The 13,638-nt window shown below is 41.0% G+C and overlaps 1 protein-coding gene across 3 annotated transcripts; it reads left to right on the top strand.

Annotated features, from left to right (window-relative positions):
- The first annotated feature begins 3,268 nt into the window (after positions 1-3,268).
- On the top strand, positions 3,269-13,118 carry LOC309327085 (uncharacterized protein). 3 transcript variants are annotated; one of them, XM_081836153.1, is made up of 6 exons: positions 3,271-3,917; positions 4,834-4,899; positions 9,120-9,416; positions 11,420-11,503; positions 12,019-12,085; positions 12,656-13,113. In XM_081836153.1, exons 1-6 carry the CDS (start codon positions 3,896-3,898, stop codon positions 12,885-12,887), a joined length of 768 nt encoding a protein of 255 aa, XP_081692279.1. In that variant the 5' UTR covers positions 3,271-3,895; the 3' UTR covers positions 12,888-13,113. The 3 variants fall into 3 exon arrangements, with proteins under 3 accessions (XP_081692280.1, XP_081692281.1, XP_081692279.1); XM_081836154.1 differs by lacking the exon at positions 4,834-4,899 and having other exon boundaries at positions 3,269-3,917; positions 12,656-13,118; XM_081836155.1 differs by lacking the exon at positions 12,019-12,085 and having other exon boundaries at positions 3,270-3,917; positions 12,656-12,739.
- Positions 13,119-13,638: the final 520 nt, after the last annotated feature.

Here is a 13,638-nt window from a genome sequence, read left to right as displayed (position 1 = left end):
ATTTTAACATGCCTATGTTTTAAAATATTATTTGTATTTCTGCCAAATAAATTGTTTCTCTATTATGTTGCTTTGAATTGTGCCGTATTTCTATAATACGTTAGCCACCCAGTGTGTGCTATGTTTACAAAGACCACATTCTATGTAAAGGAGTAGAGAAAAAGAGACACAGAAAGAAAAAACAATTATATAGGGATCCTCAGCTGCTAGACCATGGTGGGGACCTTTTGGGTCCAATCCCATTAGCCAACTTTGATAGATGGACAGGGCGACCCACCTGTCCATCACATGACATAATTCAGTTAAAATCCCTTCAGACGTTATCCAAACATGGGAACCAGAAAGCAAGGAGGGGAGGTTGGCAGCCCTGTGTTTTGCAAGCCACTTTATGACACTCTTTTCTATCTCCAAAACTAAAGACTCAAAGGAACAGCACAACACGGCTTCAAAGAGTTACACTGGGAAGGAGAAGCTTCTCCCCTCTCCTTGAGCAAGGCATGTTTTGCTCCAGCAACAGGACAACTGGGGACCCACATGAAGCTCCCAATTGTTCCACTGAAGGCCTGGCTTTAGTTATTTAGAAAAATATTTATATACTGATATTAATACAAAAATATCAGAGTGGTTTACAACAATTGTACATAAAACCATATAATAAGAACCATATTTAAAGGTTAAAATCAGAAACAAGCTGAGGATGTCAGGTGTAGGATGGGTGGACAGGGCTTCCATAATTTGGTCAGCCAAAGGAGGAGATGTAATGGGCCTTGTTGTGCCCGTGGACTGGAGGCTCCCCACACCAGTGTAAAAGCAATCCAGCCTCTGGCAACTTCCCTCCCAGCTCCTCAATAGTTCTCATCCACAAAGGCATTCTTATTACACACCTCAGTCCTCCCAAGACACAAACAAGTGGGAATGAGCAGCCAAAGATTTTTAAATGGGTGAAACACTGTGAAAGCACTGTTATGCTGTATGCCATTTTATGACCAGGGATTCCAGGTGGGAGAGCAAATTGTCCAAACAAGCTGTCCCAGATATAAATACCAAATCAGAAACACTTGCAGAAGTAGATTGCATTGTGCTGGTATCTAACCAACCAGTTGAGGTAGTGCTGCTCTCCCATGACGCTGAGGACTCCGGCTCAGAGGACCAGCCTCCTTCACTGTCAGAGTCAATGTTCATCAAAGTCCATTTAAGGGAACTGGTCCGTCTCACAGAAGGCCAAAATAGCCACAGGGAAGTTTCCATTTAAGGCTCAGTCTTAACATGACTGCTGAAAAAACAGCTCTGCTTTAATAGCGTCCCCAAGCTGAATCTTGCAAGGAACCCTGTCCATAGTACTTTCTCTGTCATGCCTTGCTTTGCACCCCCTCATCTCTGTGCTGCTGAGGTAGTCAAGTCCAAACGAAGAGCAATTTCATAGGTCTCCTCCCCAAAGGAACACCTTACAGACCATCTCCCCAGCCTCCGTTTACTTGGAAGACTTGAAGTCATTACTCCTGTCATGTACGTTGCATGAGCAGTGCCTATTTCTGAGGAAAGAAGTGCAAGCTGGGAAGTGTCCCAGGATTGTGGATTTACCCCAGATTCTGTATCAAGCTGTGGTCATCCAGATGCTGTTGGACTACAACTCCCATTTTCCTTTGCCATAAGACATGCTGGCTGAGACAGATGGGAGATAAAGTCTACCAGCATCTCAAAGGCCACAGCTTTCCCACGCTCACTCTATGCAGTATGTTGGCACATGGACAGGGCCACTTCAGATGCTTGCTAAACAGGGTGATGGGGGCAGCTAATTTGCATATCAGTGACAGGGAGGTGGGACTATGATACGATAATGTTTATTAAATGTTTTGATCACTTTCAGAACATTCCCCTGTTCTAGTGATGTTTGCTGGCATGAACTCTCTCATGAGAAAGGCTAAAACAAAACAAATTCCTTCCAGTAGCACCTTAAAGACCAACTAAGTCAGTTCTTGGTATGAGCTTTCGTGTGCATGCACACTTCTTCAGATACACCTGTATCTGAAGAAGTGTGCATGCACACGAAAGCTCATACCAAGAACTGACTTAGTTGGTCTTTAAGGTGCTACTGGAAGGAATTTGTTTTGTTTTGACTATGGCAGACCAACACGGCTACCTATCTGTAATGAGAAAGGCTGTTGTTGTTACAGCTGTGAAAGGTGAACTTGAGTAATAAGCTAAAATATTAAAAGAGCATTAAAAGGAGGAAAAGGAAAAGCAGCGAAGCCCCAAAATAGCACTTAGATTTATTGTAGACTCTTTTACCACACTGGTTCAGCTTAACATCTATTTTGATGAATACACTTCCTTCCTTTGAGGTTTTTATGAATGCATTTCTAATAGTTTGGCTTAATGGCTATGTTTAATTTTTGCAGTTCTGTTTTTCCAAGTACATCATTGCCTCTCATGAGGTTCCTGTATCTGTAGAGTTGGGTATCATAGAAAAAGTATTAATCTGGCTGATTCCTGACTGATCCAGCTGTCTTAACCAAAGAGCCATTGCATCCCAAACTCCCGATCTCAGCAGATCTTGCCATAGTGCTTTGAGTCAAAGAAACAATCCACCCACTAGATACTTGAGTTACCTGGGGACCCTGTCATATAAAGAGCCAAGTCCCCCCCCCCCAAAAAAGGGCCGTCTTTTCCAGTCATGAGAATTCTTATACTGAATTTCCATAAAGAAAAGTTTTTGGGGGGGGGAGGAAACACAACAATGGAACAATAATTTGATATGAGTAAGTTTTTATGTGCTTCTCTCAGATTAATATGGAAATTGTTGCTTTTCTTTGGGCAAGAGAAATAATCTTCCTAAGCCAGTCTAAAGGCTCACAGAAATTACCACTTCCACATCTCCAAGGAAGCTGGAGCCCTTTTCCATGGGGATACTAATAGAATGGCTGAATCCTTCACACCAGAGATATAACATAATAAGATGAAACTTGTAGCCAGACAGCAGGAAGGACCAGGATCAGTTGCCTCACAAAACTGTTGCTCGTTCCACTCCAACATCAGAAACTGCTGGACTAGGGATCAAGGCCCTGTGGCATAAACGTGGCCCACAAAGTCTCACAATGCAGCCCAGGCACTCTCCCTTCTTTATAGGCCATGTTACCTTGGGGTGATTTGTGTGCATGGGTGTGCACATGCTTTAGCTCAGGCATGTCCAAAGTCTGTTTTGGGGGCCTAATCCAGCCCACCAGTTGGTTTAATCCAACCCCTGTGGGGTAAAATCATTAAGAAACCTCAACAACTTCAATCTTAAAAAAAGCCCAATAACTTCAATCCTAAAAAAGGTCAACAACTATGGTTGGCCCTTTGGTTGGTCCTCACGGCCCTTCACTTCATCAAATCTGGCCCTTTTTGTAAAAAAGGTTGGACACCACTGCTTTAGATCTATCTTGGGCATGGGCTGCTGGTATGCAACCCCATTCACTTTATCTTGAGGGAATACTGTTCTCGGGGAGGGGGAATTTCCTATTTATTTACCAATAACAAAATTTTCACCACAATTAATGTCTGAATCTTCTCTCTCTCATGTAAACTAATCTACACATTTTCACAGCACCTTCTGATGGGGGAAAATAGGATAACGGATGAAAAGCTGCCTTTCTGACCATCAAATATTATCTTGAATGTGCCTGAGGATCACAGATATGTTGAATAGTTCACCAGAAGTAATGGTGTAAAATTATACATCCTTGAATCGTATCTGCAGCCACATGTGGGGGTGTTCCCCAGGGGAGGGGATAGAAGCATACATGCTGCAAAAGTCGTGATGATTTCCGTCTCATCTGTGAGAGAAGTAGAAGGAGCTTAGAGTCAGAGGTGGGGACAAACATCAGATTGGGAAGCCAACTCCTGCTCTGCCCTGATGAATCTCTTCTGGGTTCTCTGTAAGTTTGGGAAACTGGGAGGGCAATTTGGTCTGGGGAAAGTAAACCCCATAATTCCCACCACAGCTTTCCTAGGAATGTGTGTGTTTGTGTCAAAGATGGAATTACTCATCATTACCAAGAATGAAAGAGTGGTTGTTAAAATTAATGGACTTAGCTGAGGTGGTGATACTGACATGTTTTATCAGGGAAATTCTGGAGCATGTAAGGGAACATGTCCCTGTGTGAGAGGGGGATCAGCGCGATTGGTGGTAGTGGACAGCAGGGCAGGAGTGGGTGATCCTAAAGCTTTGACCCCCCCCCCTCGAGGACTGCAGAAAAGCCAAGCTGTTTTCAACAGACATTTTAAAAAATAAACTGAAATAAGGTCTTCTTCTTCAACTTGTGGAGGACATTTCATGAAAACATCTAACTTCTTTTTCCCCCTTCTTCTTCTTCTTCATCATCTTCTAGTACTATCTGCAAGAGAATAAAGGATTTCAGTTTAAGAATGACTGGGTTGCACAACATAATGTAAATGTACAAATTAAAGAAGTGCTAGTAGAGGGAACAGTGTGAAACACATGGGAAAGGGCGAATTTTATTGGTTTCTCCTCAGCTCTGCATTCGCACATGCTTATTTAATCTCTTTCAACCCCATGCACCCTTTTGCACCCAGAAAAAAACCTGCAGCAGAATAGCAGGTGCTCTGACATAGAGGAAACTTGGCAATTATATGCCATTACTTTGACTCTCATTTATATGTGTATTATTTTCATAATTGGAAACTACCAGGGATTGCTAGAAAACACACTAAAGCCACTCCAAAGAGGCTGCAGCCAAAATAGCTGGTCTGGAAAATTATTAAAATACTGCTCTGCCCTTGTGTTTACTTGTTAAAATATATTATAAACATATTGCATGGATGTTATTGCAGGTGCTCTGCTTGCAAATCACTGGTGTTTGGGTGATGAAAAAGATTCAAAGCTTTGCACTTCTACAGGTGAGTTTGAGACTGTGCAAGACTGTGTGAGCTAGTGTGTGCAGGATTGCAGAGAATGGTATGTGTTTCTTCCTCTACTCGAACCACATGTTTAATGCTAAATGTTCATTATCAAAGAAAGTCAGCGCTGTTTTGTTTCATCATCAAGCTTTTGGAAAATATGGGATGTACTAGAGGCTGCCACCCACACTTTCTCAGCTCACCAATCCCTCCAGCCCTCCATCCCCTCCACCTGGCTAACCCCTCCTCCATTTACCCCTCACTCACCCCCTTGCCTATCCCCTCATATCTTCCCCAAACCTTCCCCCCCTTTCAGCTTGGCTGAACCCTCCTTCCCTCACATTCTGACCATTTACTAAAGCTATTCTGACTTTTTCTCACATCCTGCACTGCCTGCTTTTAAATGAGGCCAGGAGGGGCTTTAGAGAGCAAAACCACTCTCTGAAGGGCCTCCCATCCTCATTTAAGCAGCTCATGTGGGCTGGAGCTAGAGAGTTGTTTTATCCTTAAAAATATCATCCTATTGGAAACTTGACATAGGATTGCCTCATAAGATATATTTTGCTTACCTAAGTATTCATCTTCCATACCCTTTTAACAATTAATTTGAGAGTCTACAACCCCAGATTTCTAAATAAAAATTGAGGTGTGTTAAGATGCTTTAAATAAAATAAATAAATAAATAAATAAATAAATAAATAAATAAATAAATAAATTTAAATAAATAAATAAAACAGAGTAGAACACTTGTATGCCAGTTTCCCCCCAAAAGAAATAATTTAAAGCAATATACAATAAATAATACAAAACTAATGGTGATAAAACAATCTAATTCTACATGATTATTCAAATGTTCACCCTCCATAGCACCTACATTTTCACTTACTCTCTGGATTCATTTATGCTCTTGAATGAATGAATGAATGAACGAATGAACTTTATTACGGTCAAAGACCAGCATAAGAAAAACATATAATAAAATAGTGGTTAGGATTTAAACAGATAATTGTTAGAGCAAATAAGGACAAAGAAACAAGCATAGGATAAAACATGTGAATAAAATATGAGATTAAACACTGATAATGGATGAATAAAGACTGATAATTAAAACAGATAAAAGCTAAGAAAAAACAAATAAAAAACATGCAGTTTAAACAACTGTAAGAAGCAAAATTTAAGGGAAGACAGGTCTTGCAATATGGGCCGTCAGTTTAGGACTGGTTTGTGACACAAACCATCCTTCGGTGTATATCCATCATGGCAGCGCAAAATCTAGCTACTGAGTATGTGACACCTGGGTTTTCATCCTGGAGTAGTAGGGAGATGCTAAGTTGTTCTGTACGTCCTGAGGATTTTTGCAGGATAGGCAGGATAAACCTGGCCCGTATGTCTATGTAATACAGTGGTACCTCTGGTTAAGAACGTAATTCGTTCTGGAGGTCCGTTCTTAATCTGAAACTGTTCCTAACCTGAGGTACCAATTTAGCTAATGGGGCCTCCTGCTGCTGCCGCCATTCAATTCCTGTTGTTACTGGGGCCTACTTTGGGAGGTTCGCTATGCTTTCGGGAATTTGGCCTTACCCATCAGCTCTATCCCTGTAGAGTTCCTGAAAACGTGTCTCCCAAATCCTTGACGGGATATAGGATTCTGCCACTAATGGTTTGTTAGGTTGGGAGAGCCTTATGATGTTCCAGAAGAGAGCTGCATTAGGGTTCTGTAGGATGAGGTCTGCAACGTATCCTTCCAGCTCACTCCATTGGGCTCTGATATCAGATTTCTGGCACACTGGGGGCATGTAGGCATTTATAAATAGTAGAGCCTTCTCACTGAGGTGGAGCAGAGTAGCCATGGCAAGTGTCTTAAGGGAGGGGAGGGGCCTTGGTGTAGAGCCAATGTTGGTAGAGATAAGGGTCCCCAACCCCCCTTTTGCTCTGCCAAGCCTCTTCCCTGGTTCAGCTCTGGTTGTAAAGGAATGATACCCATTTAATGATATGTCATCCCTGGCCCAGGTTTCCTGAATCAAGATGATGTGATGTTGTGATAGAAAATCAGTGAAGCAAGTACCCCTGATAGATGCAGCCCATCTGGCTACATTCCAGGTTTGGAGGGTGACCTTATGCTGGCCTGTTGGCTGTCAGTCCCTCTTTCCCTCATGGGATGGTTGGGGGGCTGTTAGTTCCTTCTGTGCCTTTGGAAGTATTAGGGAGGCATATGCTGCAAAGTGGGGATCTTTGCCTAGCAAAGAGCCAACTTCCTGAGCAGGGACCTCATTTGTCCTGTTCTGCCAGAGAGGTAGTGGGGAAAGCTGGTCCTCCTGTGTAAGGGTGAGTATCTGGGCACCAGTTGGATCGTGAGTTTTGGAGGCATTAGGCAAAAGTCCATGTGTAGCCTGGGTACTATTGTGTGGTTTCAACTGTCTGTCGGCGACATGGGGTTCCTTGAAGGTTATTAGCATGGGAGTGTCAGGGTTGTCAGAGTCCCCCTCTTCATCTCTGTCACTTGGGAAGAGATCAGTCAGATGCACACATGGCCTTCTTCATGATGGGGAGCTGTTGGTCATATTTAAATGTTGTGTTTACAGTTCCAGTGTCCTTACGTCTAGAGTTGAAATTTCAGACTTTATGCTTACTAATCTCCTCTTCAGCTCTTGTAGTTCTAAACTCAGGGTTTTATTCTCCCCCTTCATGCAACTGGCATTTCTGTTATTTAATTTAGTTTCACTTTTCAACATTGGCTGTGATTCTCTGCCAGAGATAAGCTGTCTCACTGTTTCATCCTTGAAGACCCTTATCAGGGGAAGGGAGTGAGTCTGCCATAAGATATTTTTCATCTACATAAGTCGGGATGGGAGGGCTGGTTTGCTAAAAGTGATAAGTAAACGTATAGTATTTCATATGCTGGGCAGAAAGTAGAATTTTTCCAGATCTACTTTTTGATAGTGGCAGTTCAGAAGCTGGGATAGGGATGTCATGATTGACCTGTGTTTCGCCCATCTGTGCACATTGAGGTGAATCTCGAGCATTATCTGATTCTTTTGAAGGACTTGGCAAGATCTTGTTACATCCGGGACTCGGGTTGTTGGATCGATGATGCAGCTGTGCCTTGTCATTCTTTTAACCATTTGAGAGTTTGTGGAGGGGGAGCACATGTTCAAATTTTCCTCTATATTAACTAATTTAGTCAGAATTTCATTCAGTCTTTGAAGAACTAAGACCATGGTTTCTGCAGACATTATGCAAATTTCTTGGTAGGGGTGTATGTTAGAAATCTGTTTAATACAAGCTCCTCCACTGTTTTGTTCTAAAGAGATGGGTGGGCCAGCATTTGGGTGGGCCAGCATTTGGGATAGGGGGAACCCCTCTTGTTCCTAACCTCTGCGTCGGATTATCTCATTGCCTCCCTGAAAGGGAGGGGGTTCCCATGACATCGTTACTTATTATTTGTTTGGTTTCCAATCTTGGGATGAAGGTGTCGATTTTCAGCTGCTTCTCTGCTTTAGAGGATTTGTGAGTCCCAATTATGCTGTTTGGGCTATTCCTGCCTCATTTTTCCCTTCTGGCAGCCATTCCAGCAAAGTTAGCAGAGTTCTACCAAGCTGGAGTCGAGTCTTTGCAGCAATGTGTTAGTCCAAAATTTTAGCCAGTAGACAAAACTGCAGGTCAGTCACAGAGGCAGGCTTCATCGGGTGTCCATTGTTGGGGTAAGTCAGGTTGAGCAGTAAAACAATACAACAATAAACTAAAAACAAGGAGAGGCGATAAGGCAGCCATTAAGATGTTAAAAATGTGAGATTAGAATCAGAAAATGGCTAAAAACTACTTAAAACTTAACTGCAGGCAGGAGCTCTGACTAGGCTGCTGTCTCAGTCGCCATCTTGGATCTTTTTGCTCACCTAATTATTGATCTTTTATACCTTTTAAATAATTAAATTGAGAGTTTACAACCCCAAATTTCTAAATGAAAATTGAGGTGGCATTAAATGGTTTAAATTTAAAAAAAAAAAACCAGAATAGAGCACTGACATGCCACTTTCCCCAAAAAGAAATAATTAAAGGCAGTATACAAGACACAATTATGAAAAAAGTGCTAAAAAGCAATACAGCAAGACAAAATAATGGTGGTAAAGCAATCTGATTTGGTCCATTGCAACTACATTTTCACTTACTCTCTGCATTCACTTATGCTCTTTATTTATTTATTTCTTCCGTTTGTTCTCTAGGTGAACTTCCTCCTCCTGATTTATTCTTGAACGCAACTTCGGTTCCCGAAGGGGAAATTATTGCAGTACTCTGTACGGCTCCATCAAAGGTCATGGTGACCAGATTTTTTTTCTGTAAAGATGGGGCTCCGGCTCCTATTTCATTCAAGAAAGCAACATCTCAAAATGCTCGATACATCGTAAATGCATTGCCGAAGAATACTGGCCAATATTCCTGTGGTTACCAGCAGAAGGATGCAAAGAACCAAGAGAAGACTTCTGCCCTCAGTGTTGCTCAGGATCTGATTCTCCAGTCAGGTAAGATTGTAGAAATGATCAGACTAGGAACCTGCAAGGGACCTGCAAGAGAATGTTGCATGGTGGGACAGTCCTGCTTAGAGTTCCAGCTAGCCAGCCATGCCATATTTCAGCACAGTCCATTTCTATGCCCCCACCACAACAGTTAATCATAGCCACAGAGCATGTTCAGACTTCTTGGAAGCACATTCATATATTTATCTAAATGAAAATAGGTGCTGTTTTGCACCTATGCAACCAATGTTGGAGAATCTGGCCAATAGCATAGAGATGATAGCACTTCTCCAGGGACACTGTTTAATGGCCTATTAAAAATAGGTATTGCTATTAGGCAGCTTATCAAAAACATTCATGATTTATGTGTCTAGCCTCTAGGGATGGGGCTTAGATCAGCCTAAATCCATCCTGTTTCATTCCTTTTGGCACATCGTGTTTTTCTAAAGAGTGCATGAAAGGTTACATGTGTTCTTCCATGCAGCTAAGTCATACTTTGAGTAGGCCCAATGAAATTAATGAAATGAATGGTGATTTTTAGTTCAAATGAAACAATTTAGTTCAAATTGTAATGATGCACATTAATATATACATTATATTCCAATGGTGCGTAAGCAGCATTACTGAGTAAAAATATTTACTTATTTATTTGTTTATTTGTTTGATTGTTTGTTTTAGTATGCCATTTTAAATCTTAACACAGAAACAAAATAATGCAATTTACTCAAGCACAATCATGAAAAGAAAATATTTTTTATCACTTGCTGTCAGAGATCGTTAATACCCTGAGACCACAATAATAGAATATTTTTGTCACTGTAGAAACTTTGATAGCATTCTTGATGTCAATGTCAATGTCTGAATTTTTCTCCATTTTTGACAAAGACCAATGATTGCCATCAATCAAGCCGGTTGGCTATACAGTGGTACCTCAGGTTAAGTACTTAATTTGTTCTGGAGGTCCGTTCTTAACCGGAAACTGTTCTTAACCTGAAGCATCACTTTAGCTAATGGGCTTCCTGCTGCCGCCAAGCTGCTGGAGCACGATTTCTGTTCTCATCCTGAACAAAGTAGGTACTATTTCTGGGTTAGCGGAGTCTGTAACCTGAAGCGTATGTAACCCGAGGTACCACTGTACAGAGGAAAATGGATAGTTTATTTATTCAAAAACATGAGGGAGGAGTAATACCTGATTTAGGCTTGCCATATTTCAAAAAGGAAAATTCCTGACACCCTAGCCTGACACACTGGGGGAGGAAGATGAGGTCAGGATAACCAAGTCATATTTATTTTCCACCATCCGTCTACTCCTCAGTTGGTACTACTGCATGTGGGGAGTCAGGGGGCACAAGCACCCTTTGGGTCTCCCACGTAATGGGGGACATTTCTTCTGCTGCTCGGGGGGGCAGACCCCCCCCCCCAAAAAAAACCTGGTTGCCACACATACAGGAAAATCCAGACATCGCTTAAAATTCAAAAATTCCCCCAGGATGCCTTTTTAGGCATCTGATTTCCTTGCATATCTGGAATTTTCAGGACATATGACAATCCCAGCCTGATTTAGGTGGGGCCAATTTTGGCTTTGTGAGGGAAACCAAATGAAGACTCTTTTTTGCATGACCAGGCCACAACAGCCCCAGCCCCCAAGGATCATAGGAAAGGAACAAAGACTCTCACAATGTGTTATGGAATTAAAATTAGGCCACAACTTTATTAAACTTCCGAATGTAAGAAGACCTTGGCTTAGGCCTTGGGCATGTATACCTCCCAGCCCCCCCCCCCAGCCAGGGGAACTGGGGCACATCAGGGTAAATGTGATATGGGGGTGCACTGCAAGATGTATGTGTACACAAGCAGCCCAGCCCATATCCCCGCATGTAGTTCACTGACGACCTTTCAGTGTATAGCCAGTGACACCCATAGGGAAAATAAGACTGAAGGATTCCACCCAAGGCCATAACCGCCAATTAGTCTTTGATCTAATTCAGGTTGCTCTTCTTTTTTGACAGGGTCAAATAAGAAAATTATATATGGAGTTGTAGGTGTTACCATTCTGGTGTTGGTACTTTTGATCTACCTTTTGGTCAAGAAAGGTGAGTGCTGGTAACCTGAAGCAATGATAATCTACCACGAAAAGGCTTGATTTTTCAAGTAGGAATAACATTTGAACTGAAACTCAGCTTTCCTTCAAAACACACACTTGCAATGCAAGTCTCCAACCAAAAATGTGTGTGTGCGCACACATGCACAGGTATGGGAGAAATTGTGCACAAACATGTATATGTTAGCCAAAAGAAAGTACAAAACTGAATTCTGTTAGGGGAAATTGTATCCATTTAGAGGAGTGTGCATTTAGAGGAGTGGCTTCAACTGCCACTCCTCCTTCATGAAACTGCCCCCTCCTTCCAATGTTGTGATAGGGTTGCCATATTACAAAAAGTAAAAACCAAAAACCACTCCTGAAGTTGTCGAGCTTTTCTTTTCTTTTCTTTACAAAAACGCCCCCCCACCAAACACCGCCTTTTGGAAATTACATCCAGATGACAATTCCGCCTTTGAAATACCTAATTTGTGACAGTTTCTTTGCCTCTCTTCTTTTTTGTTTTAGTGCCGTGTCGTCAGCTATCTTCAAGGCAGGACAGAGTCACCACTGAGCACATTCCTTTTGATTATGTGTAAGATTTTCATTTCTTCATTCGCTTTATTTGTATGCCGCTTTCCCACAAAAAAATTATGCTCAAAGCAGCATAGAAAGAAAGAAGGCAGGAATTTATTTCAAGCACTCCAAAAACAAGGTCATTGTTAACATAGCAAAAAAAAAATTTTTCATGCACTATGTTCTTTGTTCAGCTGTACTGTTGAGAATGTGTGGGGTTTTGCTTCTTATTTTTTACACTTTCTCCTAAGCTGTTTTCCAGCAAGGTCCCTGCATCTCCCCACTGCCACTGTTGGACAAATAGCAGAGGGATTTAGATCAGAGACATGGTACAGGGGAAGAAAATACATGAATGAACTAACAAGAGCCTTCTGCTGTTGCCTAAACATTTATACTGAAGCTTCTGCTCTTATCAGATTTAAAGCTTCATGTGACTAAACCAAGTTTTAAAATTCAGATCTCCTGCATTTTGTATCATTCATGGTTGTGTGAAGGAAGGCAGATCTCATCCTTCTCAGAAAAGGCTTTCTGCCTACAGAACCAGTAAATATGTAGCATCACAAATGCATTTGTCTCTTGTTTTTCTTAGGGAAGAAACTGCAGTCAAAGACAATAGCAGAAACCTGGCCTCTGAAGAAGTTCAGTGTAAGATAATTTTTTTCTCCCTTTGGACTGAGGGTCATGAAAACCACAGTTGCATCACGAATCATGCCACAAGTCTAGCACACAATCAGAGGATCTGCAGAATGTTTAGCAGCTTTATATTTTTTGGTCTGAATAGTTACGTTTGCAGACTTTGTGACTGTGGGAAAATGCTCTAAAAACGAGTATATACATGTTTCTGCTGAAAAACTAGGAAGACAGTTATGCTCTTCAGCTAATCACGTGACTGTAAAATGTGTTTGAAATATCTAAAATGAAGGATTAAGAACTTTGAATTCAGGTGTTACTTTTTAGTATTGCTATACAATCCCTTGGAGGTTTCTGTGTGAAAGGCAGAATTTAGTTTTAGGATACAAATATTATGTTCTGGAACATGAAAACCACAAATTTAATTAAGTTTTAAAAAATCCTTTCACTCTCCAAACCTTTTTTTTTTTTTAGAATAATATTTATTCAGGTTTTAAAGCATTACAAAAAAAAGAAAACACAATACAGAAAAACAAGACATTTCCAAGAAAAAATGCAAAAAAAAGCAAAAAAGCAAAAACAGATAAAAGGGAAAATACATACAATCAAAACAGAAGGAAAAAAAAAACAAGTTAAACCTTTACATAATTTTCTTTCTATGACTTATTTCCTTGACCTCCTCACACCTCCCCTCTTTGTTTTCTAGTTCAAATAGATATTTCAGCAAATCCTTCATCTTTATTTTTATCCTAATAATTTATCTTAATATACTGTAATTCTCCATTCTCTCTTTCACCAATTAACCATCCACTTTTACTTTATTTAATCTTATTTCTCATTAAAACTGATATATTTAAACCTATTCTCTTAAGACATTTCCCCTAGGGTCATAAAAATTCCATTCCACGATTCTCCATCTCTCATTAAAAGCAATTTTTTTTA

Source organism: Podarcis erhardii (assembly GCF_964252035.2).
Source record: "Podarcis erhardii genome assembly, chromosome: 13".
NCBI classification, from domain to species: domain Eukaryota; kingdom Metazoa; phylum Chordata; class Lepidosauria; order Squamata; family Lacertidae; genus Podarcis; species Podarcis erhardii.
This window is presented reverse-complemented; position numbering and strand designations above follow the sequence as displayed.